Source organism: Vombatus ursinus, unplaced genomic scaffold, assembly GCF_900497805.2.
Source record: "Vombatus ursinus unplaced genomic scaffold, bare-nosed wombat genome assembly UNPS02015255.1, whole genome shotgun sequence".
NCBI classification, from domain to species: domain Eukaryota; kingdom Metazoa; phylum Chordata; class Mammalia; order Diprotodontia; family Vombatidae; genus Vombatus; species Vombatus ursinus.
Window position 1 is genome coordinate 33,978,644 of NW_020955033.1, and position 22,890 is coordinate 34,001,533.

Below are 22,890 nucleotides of genomic sequence, written 5' to 3' on the forward strand. Positions count from 1 at the left end.
GTCAGACGCTAGATTCAGAATTGAAATGAAGTTGTTTTTCCCCCCAAAGTTGTCTTTTTTGCCCTGAATGTTTTACCACAAGAAACTGTTGAATCTGCCTGGTCGATGGTTGATTTCCATGAACCTCTGCTGCATAGCTCAGGTCTTGAGGGTAACTTCATTTTGTCCAGATTTGCCCTTTATCTGCTGTTGAGCGCCATTGCCCAGAAATCAAGGTCTCTTGTCTAAGAATAGGTATTTTACTTCTTCCCCGCTGCCATTATATTGTATTTTCCAGGTAATCTGGGTCAAGAGGTGGTGATAATAGCTGTTATGAGGAAAGGAATGAACAGAGGCTCTCCTTGACACTAAATTTGCTCAACAAATATCCCTGGAGATAGCTAAAAATACAGCCTTCCTCCAGTGGCCTTAACAAGTACAGGCCAATAATCCAGAGGACAATTCAGGCACCTGGGATTTTATATGGCTTCTCAAGTCTAATTAATAACTAGCATGTGGATAGTGCTTTAAGGTTTGCAGAGCATTTTTACAAGTATTATCTCATTTTTATTTTCCCCAAAACCCTTAGAAGTAGGTGCTATCATTATCTCCATTTTATAAATGAGGGAACTGAGGCAAACAGAGGTCAAGTGAGTTGCCCAGGGTCATATAGCTAGCATGTTTCTGAGGGTAGATATGAACTCAGAATTTCCTGACTCCAGGTCCAGTGCTTTTTCCACTGTGCTACCCAGCTACCCCTAATACAGGAAAGTCCATGAATGGAAATTCCCCAACTTTCTATCTCCTTTGATGGAGTCTTCATCCAGAAACCATTCAGAAGGAAAACTGGACTTACCTCATGCCTCAGTTTTCCCATCCATAAAATGAAAGATTGGACCAGATGTCTGAGGTTTCTTCTATCTCAAAAATTTGCTGCAAAACCCAATTTGCAGTACAGAGAACTGAAGTACTGTACATTGTGTTTTGACCAAGGTCTCAGAATTGGTCAGTATTAGAATAGGGAAGATTTTTTTTTCAACTTTCTATCTGAAGCTTTAATCTCTGCTTCATTAATCCCTTGTAAGAATTCCAATTGGATTTTAATCATCCAAAGGCATATTCATTTACAGACTATGCTCCGTAAAGGCACTGATTGTTCAGGAGCTGCAAAATCATTAAAATTATTATAGGAGATGGTAATTAGTGAGCTCTTAAATTGATAAGAAAAAGCATTGTCCTAAAATTAGTATGTTTCTAGATCATTTCAGTTTTTAGCTATCAGTGGCAGGAAAGAAAAGAATTATTAACTTTCCTATTCTAGGAGGAGAGATTTAAATTTGGGTTGCATTTATCAAAGTCCAGTATCATTTGTTCTGTATAAGAGCTAGTGAGTGGCAGTATGGAATAATGGGTATAGAGAGCTGGCCCCAGAACTAAGAAGACCTGAGTTCAAGTCTTGCTTTTGTTGTATATGGGCTGTGTAACCCTGGGCAGCAAGTTCTCAGCATTCTGAGCAACTCAATGATAATGATAATAATAGCTAGTATTTGTTTATCACTTTAAGATTTGCTAAGTGCTGTATCTCATTATCTCATTTTTATCCTCTTAACAACCCTGGGAAGTAGGTGCTGTTATTATGCCCATTTTATTGTTGAGAAAACTGAGTCAGATGGATATTAAGTGATTTGCTCAGGGTTACACAAATTAGGAAGTGTCTGAGGCTGGATTTGAACTCAGGTCTTTCTGACTCCGGGTCCAAAGCTCTTACCTTCTTTTGTGTCATGGACCTCTTTGGCAATTTGATTTGGCCCATGGATTCCTCTCAGAATCATGTCTTTAAAATGCACAAAACAGAGGCAGCTAGGTAGCACAGTGGATAGAGCTCTGGCCTTAGAGTCGGGAGAACCTGAGTTCAAATGCAGCCTCAGACACTTGACACTTACTAGCTGTGTGATTCTGGGCAAGTCACTTAACCCTGATTGCCTCGCCAAAAAGCAAAAAAAGTAAAATAAAATAAAATACACAAAATAAAAGTGCATAGTATTACAATAGAAACCAATTATAATGAAATAAAGATAAATTTTTTTTTTCTCATTCAAGTTTGCAAACTCCCTGAAATCTGTCAATAGATAGCAGGTTACAAAGCCCTGCTCTAAGCAGCCAAAATGCCTACCTGCCTTGGTAGAGGGATATTATTCATGCAGGAATTCCTTATCCCATTGAAATCACAAGTGCAATATCTGTCTGTATGCTGAGATGGGATACTTTCTATGAGTAGAACTAGTGTAGAAAGGATATCTGACTCCTTTTCTTTTTAAATCGTAAAGCATAGGGCTTTTCTATTAAGACTACTGTCCTAGAAAAGACGCGCAGACTTGTGAACCTTCCTTGGAGCCCGGCTTGGCGATTCAGCTGACAAACGGCTACCATTCATTTCTGCAAGTGTTACAGCATAACTCGAGGTCATTTTCAGCCTCTGAGACCAGGCCTGTTCAGAGACGCACCTTTAAAGCAAAGTATAAAAATAAATCTGTTTTCTTAGCCCCACAGTTCATTGCCTGATTGCTGTCCCTACAAATCACTGAATAAAATGAGCCTGGAAAAATATTTTAGAAATAGCTGTGTGACTTGTAAAAGCTTCCACATTTCTTTATGTCACCTTGAAACTGAAAAATGCCACATTCCAGATGACTGATTTGCTATCAGGCAAGCCCACTGTGACATCAAAGAGCTGGCTTGCCACCCAGGGTGAAGAATGGCCTTTTGGGCCCCGAAGGAAACAAATTTTCCCAAAGGCTACAGTCAGAGTGTTCCACTGGGTTCTGTACACTCTTAAAGCTATAGTTCTCAAGGATCCCAGAGGAGGCTGGGAGAGAAGGGTCTTATCCATTACTATAATTACTTTTCTTTATCCAAAGTTTGCTCCCAAAAAGTCTCATAAAATTAAAGGACTAATAGCCTATCAATCATAGCTTTAGACACATTTAGGAAAGTCTAATATCTTTTCCCAGGAAATAAATGACCAACCAGAAAGAAAAGAATTACAGCTACTTTGCAACCAGTGCAATCAGGGATTCTATTAACTACAAAAACAGTCATATGCCTAGGATTCATCTGTAAAATGAAAGCTAGTCATTTCCCAATTTAGTCTTTAAACCTTAAAGGCTCTTTTGTAATTTACATATCATTGATTGAGATAAAGGAAAAGGTGACTTAGGACAGAGATGTCAAGCTCACAGCCCCTAAAACTCCCAAGTGTGTCATGAACCAGATGAAAGCGTGAGATATGTCTAATGAAGTAATAAAAACACAATACAATGTAGATAATGTTAATTTGTGGTTTTCTAGGTTAGTATGCAGCCTGCAGGGGTCTATTTCTATTTGACTATAACATTACTAACTTAGCATATTAGAGAAGCATCATGGCATATTAGTCAGGGGCTAGACTTAGAAAGGAGTTTGAAACTTCTGATATTTACTAGCTGTATGACCTTAAGCAAATCATTTCACTTTGACAAGCCTTAGTTTGCTCATCCATGAAATGGATATAATAATACTTGTACTCCTTACCTAACAGAGGTTTTGTGACATTTTGTAAATGTTAGATACTGCTATTAAGAAATAGAACTTAATGATCATTTCATCTAAATTGCCACATTTTTACAGACAAAAAACTGAGGTCTCCAGTGTAGATCTGCAACTATTTTCCTCTAGAAGACTTCAAATTCACTTAGCTCAAGGTTATAGAGGCAGCTCTCAGCCTATGCCTTAGGTATTAAAATAAAAGTCTTATTTGTTACTTCAGAGAGCCTATTACACACATTGCTTCTTAAAGATGCCTGCCTGAATAAGGCGTAGTCAAATCCTTTATAGTATAACACACTGTTTCATCTGCCTCTGATCAGGTTTGATTTACAAACTCTGAGCTTATCTATAAAAATTCACATACAGATTTTCTTCAGACACGATGTCCCAATTCTAAATGATAACATCCCCCCTCCCCACACTGCCAAATTCTTATTTAGGGCCACACCATTCATCTGTTCACACTATTCCCTCGCCCCCTCCAATCTATGCACATGCATGAAAGGGTCAATTTGATCTCCTTGATGAGGTGCCATCATGTCATATAATCCAATACCTTGTCAGGAGAAAAAGTGTTGGCATTTCACTGAAACATGTAGGCCATGTTTGCATTTCACTGACTTTCGCTCATTACATAGAAGCAAATGTAGATTTCCCTTTTATTTCAGAGTTCTCCATTGATTCATGGATTCCTTGGCCATGATATAGTCTAGTTTCCATCTCTAAGGAGAACACAGGGGTGGCACAAGGAAGTCAGGGTTTTCTGGTGTGCTCTGAGTTTTGGTTATAACTCAGAAAATCTTCAACCTTAGAGCAGAATCGATAGGATTCCAGGGAAAGAGACAGACTTCTGTCTAACTGAGGCAGATGCCAAATCTCAGACATAAAAATTATAGAATCCGAGTTGGTTTTGTGCTTCTATTAGGAAGACAATGCTATTGAGTCCCCAGAGATTATCCCTTTTATTTCTGTATATCTGCAAGTTAAGTATTGGAATTAGGGGTCAACCAAGACATGAAAGCACGGCTTACTATATTCTTTGTAAATTTGTTTACAGTATCACAGTCGCATAATATATGACAAAGCACTCTGAAAAAAATTTGGTTATTTAGAAATGGAAGAGAAATTAGAGATCAGTAAGTGCAACCTCCTTACTTTATAGATGAGTAAACTGAGGCTGTGAGGGATAAAGTGATTCACCCATGGTCATGCAGTTAGCAAATACCTGAGGCAGGATTTGAACTCAGCTCATTCTGGCTCCAAACTCAACACTTTACCCATCATATCACTTATTTGCATCAGTTCAAAGTATTTGATATACCCTTCAAAATCATAGGGTATTTCATTTGCTAATCTGTCCACCATATATCGTAAAAGTGATATGTTACGGTGTCTAAACAGCCAGAAGCCCTACCCAGTTTGGGCAAACTTTGCATCATTGTGCTGAAGACATTTTAAAAGTTGTCAGTAGCCCTCTGGCGCCACGAGATATTAGCAACAAGTGTTTTCAGGGTGCATCCAAGGAGTTCACAGTGTGTGATGATGCTTCTGTTATATTTTTAGGAATCTCCAAGATTAAATTGCAATTACAAGCTTTGCACCTTTTGATCATGCTTCTGCCTGATGCCAATAGAGATACTGCCAAGGTAGGTCATATCATTCATACTGACAGTCAGTGATGCTCTCTGTTAGTCTGAATTTCTTACAGTGAAAGTCACAAAACCCAATGTCAACTGAGTTACCCAAAGCTGCTGCTTTGTGACCTCTCAGATATACAGGGGTCCCCAAAAGTCCTAGGATAGTTATAAGCCATGATAAACTCAAAACTGTTCTACAGCTTCTGGGAACCCCTGTGTAATTCTGGCTACTTAATTGTCTATTTCGAGTAATTGAGTAGATGCTACAGTACTGCTTAGATTTTACCATATTCTTGCAAAAAAAAAAAAAAACCCAAAACCTGAATTAATTAATAAATCCAGGCTCCTTAAGGAAGTCCTTTCTGTAATTTCTTGTAGCAATGACCTAATCTTGTATGGTTATCATAAACTCATCGATTTCTATAAACAAGTCCTCATGACTCTTCTTTGTCAGAGTTTCTACATGGGTACGTGTGACTGTCTACTGCCCACGGAGGGCCATTAGGTTCCACATTTGGATCATACAAGTTTCATAGACTTCATTCAGAGGGAATTTATTTAGAGAGTTGAACTACTACTACTGCTCTGGGAAGTAGTTTCGGTGTTATGATTTTAATTACTATTACTACTACTACTACTACTACTACTACTACTTTTGTTAGTCTTTAGTTGTATCCTATTCTTTGTGACCCCTTTTTGGTGTTTTATTGGCAAAGACATGGAGTGGCTTGTCATGTCCTTCTCCAGCTCATTTTACAGATGAAGACTGAGACAAGCAGGGTTAAGTGACTTGTCCAGGATCACACAGCTAATACGTGTCTAAAGCTGGATTTGAACTCAGGTCTTTTTGACTCTAGGCCTGGCACTCTATCCACTGTGCTATCTAGTGGCAGCTGGTGCTGCTGCTGCTATAATGCCTTGGCATATTTTTTACTTATTACACTTTTATATTTATTAGGTCTGAATAACATTTTTATATCATTCTGTGGGAGAAGATTCCATGAGACAAAGGATACATTTTATTGAATTTTCAAATAGCACATAGAGCCAACCTTTAAGAGAAGATTTGAATTCAGGTCTCTGAGACATACTGACCATTTGACCCCGGGCAAGTCATTCATCCTCTTGGTGTGCCAGGCAGGTGTGTAAAAGTCTCAGTTGCAGAGAAGGTACTGACTTGCATTGGTAAAGGGAATTTCTCCAATGGGGGAATTGAATAAAATCCTTCTCTCTTCAATAGAGTCATATAGCTTAAAGTCATCTGTGTGTGTCAAGTCATTAATAAAATGTTTTGGTTTGAATTTCCCTTTAGTTAATATATGATGATAATGACCATAATTCCCAATAATTACAGCTGTCAAAAAGTGGAAAGGGCCATCTTAATAGGTGGTGAGCTCTCTTTTGCTGGAGGTCCTCAAACAAAGTCTGAATGTTTATAGAAATGTTATAGAAAGGATTTCTGTTTAGGGACAGATGGACAGCGGAGGTCTCTTACAGCTCTGGAATTCTGTGATAGAGTTGTTGTCCATGGGCTTTTATCAAACACGTTCCTTTCCTTCATATCTCTTTCCATCCCTGAAAGTTAATAAAAATTATGTCGTTTGTTTTGATGTCTTAACTACTGAAGGAATCCATACGTCACTTGAGTACTTTGAGGTTTCAGGACTGAGGTGAAAGTACTAGTGACTGAGAGAAGAAAAAAATCCACTTCAACCCTCAGTATTTTATTTGTATTTAATTTTTTTTTTTTAGGGTTAAGTGACTTACCCAGGGTCACACAACTGGCAAGTGTCAAGTATCTGGTTTGAGGCTGGATTTGAACTCAGGTCCTCCTGATTCCAGAGCTGGTGCTCTATCCACTGTGCCACCTAGCTGCCCCCCAACCCTGGGTATTTAAACCAACATAACTGAATCTGGGGCAGCTAGGTGGAACAGTGGGTAGAATGCCAGGCCTGAAATCAGGAAGACTCATCTTTCTGGCCTCAGGTACTTACTAGCTGTGGGACCCTGAACAAGTCACTTAACCCTGTTTGCCTCAGTTTCCTCATCTGTAAAATGAGCTGGAGAAGGAAATAACAAACCATTCCAGTATCTTTGCCAGGAAAACCCTAAATGGGTCACAAAGAGTCAGATACAACTAAAAAACAACTGAATAACAACACTAAATACAAAGCTGGTGTAAAGGGATTCTCTTTCCTACTTAGTTATATACAATTGAGAATCAAAAATTTACCAAACTAATTTAAGCTAAATAATAATCTCTTCTTCTACCTAGAACCCCAGAAGATCTTAGTCATACTTTTGGGTTTTCTGAAACAGTTGATTATATTTTTTTTTCCCACATTTCAGTTGTGACTAAGATTGAGACGGAAAAGTACTAGTTGACCCTGCAAGAGCCTCCATTTTCCCACAATATCTTTTGTAGCTAGAAAACAAAACCAAGAGTGCCAAAATTTCCTATTCTTATGGGATTTCATCTCACTTTGAGGAATCCATGAGCTCTGGAAGGCTCAGCAGGGCCCCTTGAACCTTTTCACAGTTTTTTTTTTTCCCCAACAGAAGTTTGCCAAGGATTGCTTCTCAATGATCTCTTCAGTTTTTCTCTTTGCAGGGCTAAAGTAGGAGAAACTGAAAAAAAACAACAGAGGAAATTTTATCCAAAAAATAAAATCTTAAAAAACTCATTTAGTCTTTTAAAATTTTTAGATGAAAGATTGGGTTTTTGTGCCATCTGAACAAGTTGTCCCCCCTTAGTTTAGCTGAAGGAGACACTACCCTGGGTAAATAATTTTCAAGTGTAAAGTCATAAAACAGCAGTAGGAATCCGGGCCTCCCTGTTAGAATGATTTTTCCCTCTCTGTGTTCCCCTGCCCTTGAGAAAAAAAAACAAATAAATAGACCTTCTACAAGAAGCCTTTCCCAATCCTTCTTAATTCTAGTGCCTTCCCTCTGTTGAATATTTCCAATTTATCCTTTAGATAATTTATTTGTACATATTTGTTTACATGTTGTCTCCCCTATTAGATAGTGAGCTCCTTGAGGGCAAGGACTGTCTTTTGCCTTTTTTTGTATTCCCAATGCCTGACACATAGTAGGTGCTTAATCTGTGCTCAGTGATTGACCACTGACTGATGTCTGCCTTGGATATCAGTATTTAGACATCCTTAAAAAATTTTTTTTTTTAATCCTAATATCTGCCAGACTTTCAGGGGCTGAATATATTCAGACTTTGAGATCTTCAAAACGCTGAGACAAAAGGTCACAGGGCCTCCAGTATCATAACTTCAACTAAAATGGAGCTTCTGTTATGAAGCAGTCTATAGAAAAACTAGCAACATTACTTATATTAACACCTTTAAACAAACAATGGGACTACAAGAAATATTGAACAGCTTAGCTCTACTGGCAATGCCTGGAGGTGCTGGGGGTGAAATAGAGATGAGGAATAGAAATATACAGTCTTCATAAGGTCACTGGTACACTTTGGTTACCTATTATATTAAATGTTATATGTTAAATTATTATAACATTTTATAAATAAATAATATGAAATGATATAATAAATGTTGTATATTATACTTCGTTACATTATATCATGTCATATATTATACATATATAGTTATGTCATGTTATATATTGTCATATATTTGATATATTCTATCATGTCAGATTATATCATATCATACATTTTGTTATGTTCTATTATGTCATGTCATATATCACATATATTTTGTTATGTTATGTCATGTCGTGTTGTATTATAATAGGATAATAGGAATAATGTTTCCTATTAGGCCTTCCTGATATTCCTCAAGAAAGTGGTTGCTAATGAAGGGAAAAACAAAATGAGTTTGTGGAATGTTTCCATGATCGTTGCACCCAATCTCTTCATCTACAAAGGCAAACGCTCCAACCAAGAAGAGATGCAGGCAGCTGCTACCACTGCACACATCGTCCGGCTCTTGATTAGATACCAGGACATTTTGTGGACGGTGAGTGATGGTTCTCCTTGCAAGGACACCATTTAAAAAATGTTTAAAATTTTTTTGCTCTTCCTGGAGTATGAGTCCTATGCACAAGGTGCAACCAAGAAAGAAAGACAGTGATCCCTGTTTCTCCCAGAGTCAGCAGCCTCTCAATCCCCGTGGGCAAGGTGGGCTCTTGGTGGCATTTTTATGTGTAAGTAGCAGTGGCTGTTCTTTGCCACTCCTCCTCTTATTTCATTAATGCTTATATTTCCTGCTTTTGATACCTCTGTTTCCACTTAAGACAGACTGAGATGCCAGTTTTCTCAGGATTTTATTATGCCTGTTTGTTCTAGGGTATTCTTCAGGCTGGGCCTGCCTGTGAGAAGAGAGTAAATAACTTCAAATATTGGACCACTATTGTCCCTTTAGGAGGTTACTGATTCCAGGGTCCAGGAGAGCAGTTTGGGAATCTTTAAATTCCTTGTTTCTTTCAAAACTGAAGTTCAAGAGTCTTCTTTTATATGAAAGCTGTCCTGATTTTCTCCCTCACCCCAACTGCTACTGCCTCCCCAAAGTTAACTTTGTATTTATATTTTATATAGCATGCATATTGTTTCCCCTGATAGATTTTAAGGCCCTTGAGACAACATGATACAGAAGATAGAACCCAGAACTCAGAGTCAGGAAGACTTGAAATCGAATTCCACATGGGACATTTATTAGGTGTGACATCTGAGAAGTCACTTCTCTCTGTGCCTTAGTTTCCTCAACTGTAAAATGAGGAGATTGGACTTGAATTGGAAAAGGACAGTTTATGTCCCAATCCTAAAGAGGGGCAATGCCAAAGAATGTTCAAACTGTTGAACAAATGCACTTATTTCACATGTCAGCAAGGTTATACTTAAGGTTCTGCAAACTCGGCTTCAGCAATATGTGAACCAGAATTACCAGAAGTGCAGGCTGGCTTTTGAAGAAACAGTGGAACTAGAGACCAAATTGCCAACATTCGCTGGATTAAGCAAGGGAGTTCCAGAAAAACATCTGCTTTTGCTTCATTGACTACACTAAAGCCTTTGACTGTGGATCTCAACAAATTGTGGCAAATTCTCAAAGAGATGGGAGTACCAGATCATCCTATTTACCTCCTGTGGTCAAGAAGCAAGAGTTAGAACTGAACATGGAACAACTGATTGTTCAAGATTGGGAAAGAAGTATGACAAGGCTGTATATCGTCATGTTATTTATTTAACTTACACGCAGAGTACATCATGTGAAATGCCAGGCTGGATGAATCAAATGTTGGAATGAAGGTTGCCAGGAGAAATATTAACAATCTCAGATAAGCAGATGATACCAGTCTGATGACAGAAAGGGAAGAAGAATTAAGAAGCCTCTTGATGAGAGTAAAAAGAGGAGAATGAAAAAGCTGGCTGGAAGCTTAACATTGAAAAAAAAACCAAAAAACTAAGATCACAGCATCTGCTCTCATCACTTCCTGGCAAATAGAGGGAGAAGAAATGGAAGCAGTGTCAGATTTTATATCTTGGTCTTAAAGATCACTGCAGATGATGACCACGGCCATGAAATTAAAAGATGCTTGTTTCTTGGAAGGAAAGATAACGGCAAATCTGGACAGAATACTAAAAAGCAGAGCTATCACCTTGCCCACAAAGGTCTGTCTAGTCAAAGCTATGGTTTTTCCACTAGTAATGTATAGCTGTGAGAGTTGGACTATGAGGAAAACTGAGCTCTACAGACTTGACACTTTAAAATTGTGGTGCTCAGGAAAACTTGAGAATTCCTTGGACGACAAGGAGATCAAATCAATCACTACTTAAAGAAATGAACTCTTGACTGTTAATTGGAAGGCCAGATACTGAAGCTGAAGCTTAAATACTTTGGCCACATAATGAGAAGATGGGACTCGTTGGAAAAGACTCTGATTCTGGGGAGGATTGAAGACAACAGAAGAAGGGGATGGTAGAGGATGAAATGGATAGAAAATGCCATGGAAGCAACAAACATGAGCTTGGACAGACTTTGGGGGATAGTGGAGAACAGAAGGGCCTGACCTGATATGGACCACAGGGTCCACCTGATAGGGTCACAAAGAGTTGGACATGGCTGAAAAACAACAACATCAATACACAGGCCCTTCCAGTTCCTAAGTCTATGATGCTTTATTGATCTTACGAGTGTTTCATTTTTATCTTTGGATTCCCAGCACTTTGCAAAGTGCCAAACATACGGTGGCTAGTTAATAAGTGCTTTTTGATTGATTGATTGATTGAGAGAATTACTAAACCATAAAAAAGTGAGCAGTCCACTGGTAGAATCTAGCTCACCAATTTGATTTCTTGCCATTTATTAAGAGTATTTCATTTTTGTCTTTGTATTCCCAACACCTAGCAGAGTGCCAGATATGTAGCAGGCAGTTAATAAGTGCTTATTGATTGATTGATTGGGAGAATTACCGAACCATTAAAAAGTGGGCAATCCATTGGTAAAATCTAGTTCGACTCTGATTTCTTGCCATTTCTGCTTCCTTACTCCAGGTCCCATCTTTCCTGATCACTCAGGTGAGGAAAATGAATGAGGCAGCAATTAACAACACGAAGAAGCAACCGATATTTGACAAAAGCATGAGAAAACTTCTCAGAAGGAAAACTTTGGAACGAGAAAGACCTGAAAAGATAGAGGTAGCTGGTGCATATAATTCAACAGCATGTTCTTTACTATTCACGATCCCATTTCTCAGGAGAGGCATAATGTGACTTCTACTTTTGGGGCGAAATACATCAAATTCCCAGAAGATATTTGCAGATAAACGTAGCAAATAAAACAAAAACGTAAAACAAAACGTAAGCAATAAAAAGTAGCCATAGGCCGGCAGGCTATGCAAGTTAGAGGGTATAGAGCAGGGGTGATGTTGTGCCCTAATTTGGGTGGATATAGGGCTCCAATTCTGAAGAGATTTTTATCCCTTTTATTAAAATGCTTGGACTGTATACTGATTATTAGTATTTTTATTTAATACCAAGCACTCATAAACAAGGATAAAATGACCTTGGCAAGAGTTGAAAGCTGATATTTTAATCCCTGCGAAACAGTGAAGAGGAATGTCAACACTAAGTCTGCCCAATAGCCAGGGGAACAGATGTCCTTAAGTGAAAAAATTCTAAAATAATCAGTCAAAATCATGCTTTCTGAGATGCAGCTCATCTCAGAGTGCTGCTCAAATTCAGTGGTTAATACCTAGGTTCAGTAAGGTAACCAAATGTAGAAAGATGACAGTGGTTGCCTCCTTGAAGGATCATGGTAAATTTTTCTTCTCGATTTATTCTTTCGTTAGTCAGAGATGATTGGGCAAATTTCCATATAGGTCATCCAGGTGAAGTCACTTCAAACTAAGCAGAGTTGAACCAGAGATAGTCTATATGATGTGATGGAAACAGTGGTGAACTTTTGATCAGGATTTGAATCCTCTCCCTCACGTTTGCCAGCTGTGTGGCCATCAACAAGGGATGTAACCTTTCTGAGCCTCAGTTTCCTCCTCTGTAAAATGGGCGTGATGATATTTATATTACCTCCCTCACCGAATTGTCATGAGGGAAGTGCTTTGTAAGACTCAGAGATCTATATAAATTTCAACAGTTATTATGGTTATAATGCATGAACCTATCTAGAGAGCAAGAGCTGGGAGAAAATGTAGAATTCTCAAGCATTATAAAACGAGGCACTGAAAAGGGAAGACAGAGTCCCCATTTACATTCGTTATGATCCAAGATCATTCTTAAGGATCTATGTTTGTTCTTTAGGCTACCAGTCCCAGGACTTCAAAGACACTACCGATGTCACCGTCTTCAAGAAGGAAGGTGAGATAACTCTCTTTGGGAATCTGAAGGCATCTCTCTGTTTTCTTTAACCAGCATCCTCCTTACCATTGCTCTAGCTATACAAATCTGTCAAAAATGTACTCCTAGAGTTAGAAGGTGACTTTGAAAAGTGATGGATGCCATCATGGAACTTGGAAGTGTGACTGATAAGTGAGCAGTACAGGGAGTATCAACTTTGATCTAATAAAAATCATTCAACAATATCGGCCAGGCAATTTGTAGAGGGAGTACAGGGAGACAAGAGATACTGAGGCCATGCTATCACTGATGATAGGGAGTTCTCATGATAACCTAGATTATGGTTGAGGGGATGATGTGAGACCCATTCCACCTTAGGAGGGAAGCAAGGTTATGTAAATAAGGTACATTTTATTTAATCTAGCAATGTGCTTGTGAGGCCTAAACAAACGAACCTTAGAAATTATCATTAAAATATTTTTTTCAATTGTTCTTAAAAATTTCAGTGGGTTACCCAATTCCAACATCTAGGGATGAGCAATACTGAATAGTTGTATGTTGTATCTCATCTCTGAAAGTACATTTAAGAAGGAATAGGAGAGGTCTTAGAAAATTTTGCCAGAATGTGGTGAGACTTAAACTGGATGGTGAACCTTGAAGATTGACCATCAGGGCCCTACACCAGTCTGCCCCAATGCAGATTCTACAGATGGCCACTTAGATCCTCATCAGAACTGCAGACTTTAAATGGAAGTGCATTCCCGGTATAATGCTCAATGAAGGCCCACCTTTTTGTGCTTGATATTTACAGGAGTGAAGAGCCATTGATTTCCCAGATAGCTCTTATGGGTGCAGAGATACGCTGGTATGGCCCATTTAGGGCCAGCAGAAGGAAAAGTATAAATGTAAAATTTAAGAATGTCAAGCACTGTACCACAAATAGTAACTGCCTAAAGCAATAGACAACCCACCCTCCCGCAGTCAGAGAGGGGTCAACTAATTTTGAGCCAGAGGTATTTATTACACCACCTGTGGCTAAAAAGACACAGCTGTGAATCACACAGAGAGCACATAAACAGTGCTAAGGATTGTGGGACATGACTTGTACTTCCTAGTCATAAAAAGAAATGTCACCGGTAGGAAAATCTTCTCCTGTTAGATGAAGTGACCCCAATAGGCATATACGTAGCTAATGTTGGCTAGAAAACAGTTCAACAAAGCATCTCTACATTCCTATGGAAGCCCAGCAATCTTCTACTTGTATCAACCAGCCAATGTTCTATGCACAAGGTGCCGTCAAGGTAGCCATGGTCCTGACTCTCACAGAGTTTACCGCCTAGTTGAAGAAATAAAATATGAATATGTCAAAAATTGAATAATGGGGATGCTTGAGGTAAACAGAATCACAAAAGCTGTCAAAAGACAGTACAGAATAAATCACCAGATTTATAGGACAGTAAGTAAACACTGTAGAAATTGAGAGGAGGGCTGGGGGGTCTTCAAAGTTTTCACAGAAGAAGAGAAATTTAATCTGGGTTTTGAAAGATGAATAAGAGTACAGTAAGAGAAAAGAGTAGAGGGAATTTAAGACAGATGAATAATAGCAAGTGTAGCAACATGAAAATATAGATAGGATGTGTTCATGAGACAGTGAGTAGGCCTATTTGGCCAGACCAGAAGATAGGGTTGGAAAAGTAGTTTGGGACCAGATTATGGATGGTTTGAACTCTATCCTGTAGGAAGTAGGGCATCATTAATTTCTGATCCGGATAGTGACGTGGTCAAAATAGTGTTGTAGGAAGTTCAGCCTGTCGAGACTAGGTTGTATAGAACTTGGGGCGAGGCTAACCAAGAGGTTGGTGAAGCAGTCTAGATGTGATAAGATATGAACCTTATCCCCGTTCCCTCCTACTTTCCTGTATACCCAACTGAGTGTGCACATTGTTCCATCTTTGAGCTAATTCTAATTGATGGAAGGTTCATGTACTCTATCCTCTGCCATCTTCCTCCCTTCCCCTTTAATGTAAAAGCTCTTCTGTGCCTCTTTTATGTGAGATATTTTACCCCATTCTGCCTTTCCCTTCTCCCTTCTCCCAGTGCATTCCTCTTTCTTACCCCTTAGTTTTATTTTTTTGGATAATCATCCTAGATAAGATATGACTCTAAACCAAAAAAGTGAAAATTACAATGGAAAGCAAGGGTATTTCAATTAAAGAATTCATAGGATTTGGTGATTGATTGTATGCGATCAGTTAGGGATAAGGAGAACTCAAGGATGGTTTCAATGTTTGTTTTTATTATTTTTCCTTTATTATTTTATTGATATATATAACAAACACTTCAGTGGATAGAGTAGATAGGATGAGTAGTGCAGTGCATAGAGTGCTGGGCTTGGAGTCAGGAAGACCTCAATCACATCTGGCCTCAGTTACTTACTAGTTGTGTGATCTTGGGCAAGTCACTTAACCTCTGTTCACCTCAGTTTCTTGAACTGTAAAATGGAAATAATAACAGCATATACTTTACAGAGTTGTTATAAGGATAAAATGAGATAATATTTGTAAACTTCTTAGCATATAGTAGATGCTATATAAATCCGTATTCCCTTTCCCTCCCCCTGCCATCCCCTAAAAATGCATTTCCTTAAAACAGTACATCTAGATTGCTAAATAGAATGATTACAATCAATAGTATTTTTGTGTATTTTTTTCTGCTCTTATCATTTTGAATTGTTAGCAGAAAGGAAGAATATACAACTGCCAGATTTTTAGCTGAAATGACTACCACTAACAGAAATAAGGCAACTAGAAGGTGAACTTGTTTTCCTCAGAAGAGGAATTAAGTAATAGAGAGACAAGATGAGTTTCAGGTGATAATGGAACATCCAAGTGAAAGTTTCAGATAAGCATTTAGACACGTGGTCTAGTCATCCACACGGAGTAGCAGAAGCCATGGAAAGAAAGAGATGAAAGAGAAGAATGTAGTGAATGAAATGCCTTAATAATTGAAACTTGAGACATACCGCCATTAAAGGGACAGGAGGAGAGTATCTTTGATACCCGGCAGATGGAGAGCCTATGAAATGGAAGTCATGGCCAAAGTAAGGAGAACTGGAAGAATTCCATTAGCAGAGGCCTAAATACCTGAAGGCACTTTTAAAATGATATCAGTATTACAGTAAAGCTTTGATCAATAAGAATCTCCAATTAATTAGAATTTTTTTTCATTCTACTTTTAGGAGAGTAAGAGAGAAAGGGAAATAACAACAAAAAAAAGTCTGAAATTAAGTATTTATATAACAAAATTATCCAGGGGATAGGTATATTTTGGGGCCAAGCTTCATTTAATTCAGTGTCCTCTGAGGAGAAGATATGTCCTGAATAATGACCTTGGTCCTGCAAGATCCACATTACTTAGGGAAAGAATTAGTCTTGTCCACCATACTCACTAAGACAGGAAAGGAAGAAGATAGATAGATGTAGATAGATATATACCTATCTATCTATGTCTATGCATATGCATATATATATATATAGATATATATATAGATATAATATGAGATTTTTAGCAAGAAAAATTGAAACAAAAAGTTGATTTCTAAGTTTAGCTGAAGTTAACTAGAAAATTCAGTTAACCACAATAGTCTAGTTCCCTTGGTATTTTGGTAGTTCTTAATGTCCTGGGTAAGTTACTGTTGTAAGAGAGAAAAGGCGTGAACCTCCTGGACATCTATCCCAGCCTCAGCTTTGCACATCTTATTCAGGAGCCATTCTTTGCAACTATTTTTGTGTTATGATCTGTCAGATTGCAGCTCATTCTATCAGTTAATATTCATTAAGTATCTACTATGTGTCAGGCACTGTGCTAAGAGCTAGGGATACAAAAAGAGGAAAAAACCATCACTGTAGTGGTAGAATTTAAAGATTCAAGATCCCCGTGGAGGACCTTTTGGTCTGATGTTCAGGGTTTTTTCTGGTAAGACAGAAAATTGAAGAGATGTTCCTTGGAAGCCCTACCCTAACCCAACCAGTTATAGCCCTGAATTCTGCTTCAGGGAGGCCCATCTTGAATGCCATCCAAGGAGACTTTTATTGCAGAGTCCAGGCAAATTTGTTATAACATCATTTTGTCAATAACCCCATTCTATACAGGAATGCCCAGGATGATGGTGTCATAGTAAGAACTGAGTGCATGTTAAAAAAAAAAAAATCAAGCTAAAGGTAAAAAGAATCAAAGAACTGATTCTAGGCCCTAGCTAGAGTACAAGTAACTTAGACAGAATTTCTCTTTCTTCCCCTCTTTGTAGTCTGATATACCCGAAGGAGTCATTAGAGTACATGCACCTCTTCATTCCAAGGTGTCCATGGCCATTCAGCTTAATGGTCAGACCAAAGCCAAAGATATCCTTGCTCGATTTCACTGTGAGAACAGGTAAGTGACAGTGTGTGTGTGTGGGTGTGGGTGTGTGTGTGTGTAAGATGGGAGTGTCTTAATTCAATAAAGGGAATTGTAGACAAGTGTATTGTTTGCTTGAACCTTGATCTTTACCTTTCTCAATAAAGCTTTAGAATCTCTTAGTTTGGGTACTTTTGCCTATACCCCAGAAATTTGGGGTAGAGAAATAAACTTATATCCTCTGAATCCTCTATTGTTTGCTTAAAAGCTATAATTAAAATAACTTAATAATAATAATACCTTGCAAAAAATAAAACCTGTTTAATGTTTCATCCAAAGGAAAATCTAGACAGATATTTTTGATCAAGGTGGCTTTAGAAGTTTTTTAGGTTTTTGTTTCAATTCAATAATTCAATTCAACAAGTAGCATACAAGATCCCTTTCTTTTACATGGAGCCTTTCCTGATCTCTGCTTCCCTCCCCAAACTTCCCTGAATTTTATTTTATGTATGTTATGTGGATGCTAATATCTGTGCCCATTGGCTTGCTCTTTAGAATGCAGTCATCTCTTCCACATCACCAGGGTTAGGGGCACAGGGCTGCCATGATCTGGAAAATCCACATAAAATTTTTTGACCATCCCTCTGTACCAGAGAAGTCCGAACTTTTTCTTCTTTTTTTTTTTTATGGGGTATTTACAGTACCTTATTGTAAAGTTTGAGTTAAGTATCTGATCATAGGCAGGAACAATTTCACTTGTCTCTGTAACTCAATGTTTAGCACATAGTAAGCACTTAATAAGTATGTTAATTGGTTAATTGATTGATCACCCATTTTTCATAAGCTTTGCTAGGCACAGGAAATATAAAGTCAAAATCAAAATGTGCCCTGTCCTCAGGTAACATACATTCTCATGGAATGTAGGCATATGAACTGTTAATGGTATAGAGCCAAGAGAGACTGGTCATTTGTTGTGTCTTTGGTGCTACAGTTTCTTTCAAATACACCATAGGCAGTAATCATGGGGGTCAACCTGAAGTCCGTGACTGTCTGCTTTGCTCTCTTGCCACATCCTGGCTAATCAGAGAGTAAGAACATTAAAAGAGAAGAACGAAAATCAATTTGTAACCAGGCACACTTACTCCGAGATGTTAATTTGTCCTGGGGTTTTATGAGAAGAGAAAAGAAGTGTAATGCCAAACCCTGCTATCTGAAGACAGACATGATTTAATGATCTCTTGTACACCTTTGACATGTATCCTAAAGAAGCCTTCCAAATCATATTAAAAAGTAATAGCCTGAGGCCAACAGAAACACTCTGGACACTTAGTCATCTGTTGCTGCCTATCCTGGAAACCTAAATCACTATAATTGTTTCAACTTGACAGTCATATGGGGGCTTGGAGAGGCTTTTGAGGGATTTAGCAGATAAATGCCTGGCTACATGGATTGCATAACTGACTTGATACTCATTATATTTAGACCTGTGTAAAAAAAAATGTTCCTAATAAAAGAAATGTTGAATCAAAGAGCCTAGGTTGAATCAGCCCCCTTAGACCAACTTCTTCTGAAGGCTTTTTCCTGCTCATCTTCCTAATGAGACAGTGCCTGTGACATCTATTGCTTTAATTGCTAGAAACGTACCCTATGTAATCCCTTTACTTTGAAGGACTGGCTTTCTGAAAACTACTCTTCATCGGTCTGTTAAACCTGCCTCCAGTCAGGCCTTCATCCCCACTTCCTCCCCACCAAAAACGGGGACTCAGCCCTGGAACATCCTGGGTTCAGAGGAATGGGCTTTTGCTTTATCTTGTCAAGATAGAGGCCTTGATCTCACTCCCTGACCATGCCGTTGAGTGCTTTTGAACCTCCTCCAACTTTCTAGCGCTCCTTTATGTGTGGTTTTCTCCTAGTAGATTGTAAGCTCTTTGACGGCAATGACTTTCTTGCTTGTTTGTCCTTGTGTCCCCAATGTTTGTACAAAGTAAGTGCTAAATAAATGCCCTGTCAAATATCTGTCTAGCTATCCATCTGTCTGTCTTTCTATCCATCCATCCGTCTATTCATCTTTCTGTATCTATGTATCCATCCATCTTTCTATCTATACATCTTCCTATTTATCCTTCTATCCTGTCTGTCTTCTATCTATCCATTTATATATCTATCATCTATCTTTCCATCTATCTTTCTATTTATCCATCTATCTATTTATCTCATCTAATCCAAGTAAGAAAAAAAAATCTACTCACCATGAAAAGAGAATTTAGAGGTTAGGGGTCCAGAGGTGACCATCTTTTTTCTCCCATTACCAAAGAAAGGCTTTCCTTTGCTTTTTTCTAGTGGCATCTGAGCTCAGTTCATCCTGACATTTCAATATGAGATGGATTGTTCATTAAGTAATCCCCTTTGGTATATAGCCCCTATCCCAGGACTGTAATTTGATCATAAAATCATAGATTTAGAGCCTACAAGGCACTGAAGAGTCATACAGCAATATTTAACAGATAAGGAAATTGAGGCTGAGAACAGTTAAGTGATTTGCCCAAAGTCACACAGATAGTAAATGGCAGAGTAAGGATCCCAAACCCATATATCCTTTAACTCCAAATCCATTAAACCCATTCTTTTCACTGTACCAAAGGCCTCAACCTTTCAGAGTCTTACCTTCTGAACATGAAATGTTTCTCATAACCTTGTTTGTCCATTCCTTTTGTAATGTGAGGAGTTAGGCCATTTTTTAAAATAAAGTTCTCAGCAGAAAAGAAGAATGACTTTAGGGACAGTGGATATGTCGATGTCTCTCTTTTTCACTTTACTAGGTACCATGATATGGTGAGGTAAAATAACCCAAAGCAGGTACAATGCTGCTTAGATGTAGTTCACAGTCTAGTTTAGGTAAACCAGAAGAAAGACTCAATGAGATGTTATGTATGCAGCAATGGGCATAGATGGGGATGCAGAGGGCAGTGGAGCAGTTGAACTAATTTCGTTGGGTCAGTGACATTTTTTTTAAGGCAATTGGGGTTAAGTAATCTGCCCAGGGTCACACAGCTAGTAAATGTCAAGTGTTTGGTCTGAGGCTGGATTTGAACTCAGGTCCTCCTGACTTCAGGGCCGGTGCTGTATCCACTGTGCCACCGAGCTGCTCCAAGTCAGTGACATTTTTAAAAAATGTTTTTTGAAGTAAACCTTCACCTAGATGTTGAGGGACATAGATAGCTCAGCAGGCATGAAATTTGTTGTTGCTGTTCAGTCATTTTCCAGTCATTTCCAATTCTTCTGTGACCCCATTTGGGGTTTTCCTAGCAAAGATACTGGAATGGCTTCCCATTTCTTTCTCCAGCTCATTTTGTAGACAAGGAAACTGAGGCAAACAGAGTTAAGTGACTTGCCCAGGGTCTCACAGCCAGTAGTGTCTGAGGCCAGATTTGAAATCAGGAAGATGAGTTTTCCTGATTCCAGGCCCAGCATTCTATGCACTGTGGCACCACCTAGCTGCCCATAGAATTTGTAGGGGCTGGTTATTCTGGGTGTGAAAAGAAATATTTTCATACTAAGATCATAAGAGCTAAAAATCAAAATATTTTCTTTCTCTTAGCCATGATTCACCAGGTAGCCTTAAGATGCAGAACCAAAGCTTATATGAAATTGGAGGCAATATAGGTAAGTGTTATTTTAAAATTTTAATCCTAAATTTTCTGATTCCTTGAGAAGAAATACTTGTTTTATTTTTTGTAAATAGTTATTGCAAATTTTATTTTATTTACTATAAAAGTACATTAGTATGAACTACTTTCCAAGTGACAACAGCCTATACAAGTTGCTATTATTTTTAGTTCATGTCAAAATAATTGCATGACTTTTCTGCAGTGCTGTTTAAATACATGCTATAATATTTAAATGTCATTTTTTGGCATTTATTGAATATATAATGGAATACTCACATATTGGTAATTTCTTCTTACTAGTTGAGGAACGTGATGTTTATTTATGTCAATATTTATATAAATACAGAACATCTTGGTGCCAGAAAATTAAGCTCCTTAATACAACACAATGCAATGTGATGCAATACATTATACAACACAACATAATTCAATATTATACAATACAGCACAGTGCAGTAGTATATAATACAATGCAATGTAGTACAGCTCAGTACTACTGTATACAGTACAGTACAACACAACACAACTCAATAATAATAATAATATTATAATATATTATATAATACAGCATAGTACAATGTAACACAACATAGTAACAAGTGTCTCCTCTATGCAGAGCCCTGTGTTTGGTACCAGAGAGCTCCAAAGAGAAATAAAATATAATACCCAGCCTCAACACAAGATAGCAATAAAGATTGCTTCATAACTCTCTAATGAACTTATCGAGTAATAGTGTGTATTGTAGCAAAATGCTACACGATCTCAAGGGGAAGGTTGCTATCGAACTGAAAGATCAGGGAAAGTTCCTAGAAGAACTTGACCTTTAAAAGATGGGTAGGAATTTAGCAACTGAAGAAGTAGAAAGAGCATTCCAGGTAGCGAGAAGGAATTTAGCGAAAGCACTTTACATCTAATGCGCTCACGTATTTAGAGAAATGTCAAAGCATTTGTAAATGGTGTGAACATATTTTGCATAAGGTTATCCCATTGGAACTGACAACGGACCTTAGAGGTCATCTGATCCAGCACTTCTTAAACTGTGGATTGTGACCCAGAAGTGCTGAAGGGGTCATGAATGAAAAAGCTTAAGAAGCCCTGATCCTAGTCTAGCCTCTTTCTATTATAAAAAGAAACCTGAAGGCCAGAGTGACTTGCCCCCGGTCACACATGGAGGATTAGAACCACGGTTTCCTTCCCTTAATCCAACATTCTTTTTTACTACACCTTGCTATTGCTAGATAAAAGTATCTTCTAAAAGTTTTCTTGAGTAAAATAAATCATTATCCCATCATGGGTTTCTGAGTTTGACAAAAGGTCTTTTAGTTAAGAAGAAAATTGGGTTTTGTGGCTCACAGTTGATATCTGGAAAAATAATACCACATCCACCTCCTCAAACAAACAAAAAGATGTGAATTTCTGCATAGGGGACAACAATAGAATGGAGAAGTTGGAGGGGATTGTCATGAATTTTGTTAATTTATGTAGGCAAGATAAAGAAAAACTGAACAAATAGTAATTCACTTCAGAGTAACTAACTCTGGGATAATTCAGCTTTCCATTGACCTTCCCACCATAGCCACATCCAGGTAATTCTTTCATTAAGTGGCTATTTTCCACATACTCTAATAGTCTCAAAGGAAATTAAGTATGTTCTGTAGCTAATAGAAAGCCTGTACTTTAATGACATTTGCTTCTTTTCTTTTTATGAAATAGTTTAAGGCTAAATCCAAGAGCTTTTGAAGTCTCATTTGCATGGAAGTGTGCATTATTCTGGCAGCTGTCAGTCAGATTTGAAGATTGATAT

General features: G+C 38.1%; 1 protein-coding gene across 6 annotated transcripts in view; it reads left to right on the forward strand.

Moving 5' to 3' along the window:
* LOC114031914 (rho GTPase-activating protein 28-like) overlaps positions 1 to 22,890 on the forward strand; it is a 192,690-nt gene that overhangs the window by 164,836 nt on the left and 4,964 nt on the right. For all 6 annotated transcript variants that reach the window (XM_027847117.1, XM_027847116.1, XM_027847120.1 and 3 more), the window contains exons 10-15: positions 5,128 to 5,210; positions 8,996 to 9,193; positions 11,725 to 11,868; positions 12,988 to 13,044; positions 17,330 to 17,454; positions 21,017 to 21,081. In XM_027847117.1, coding sequence (XP_027702918.1) covers positions 5,128 to 5,210; positions 8,996 to 9,193; positions 11,725 to 11,868; positions 12,988 to 13,044; positions 17,330 to 17,454; positions 21,017 to 21,081 — 672 coding nt within the window. The remainder of the gene's footprint in view (positions 1 to 5,127; positions 5,211 to 8,995; positions 9,194 to 11,724; positions 11,869 to 12,987; positions 13,045 to 17,329; positions 17,455 to 21,016; positions 21,082 to 22,890) is intronic.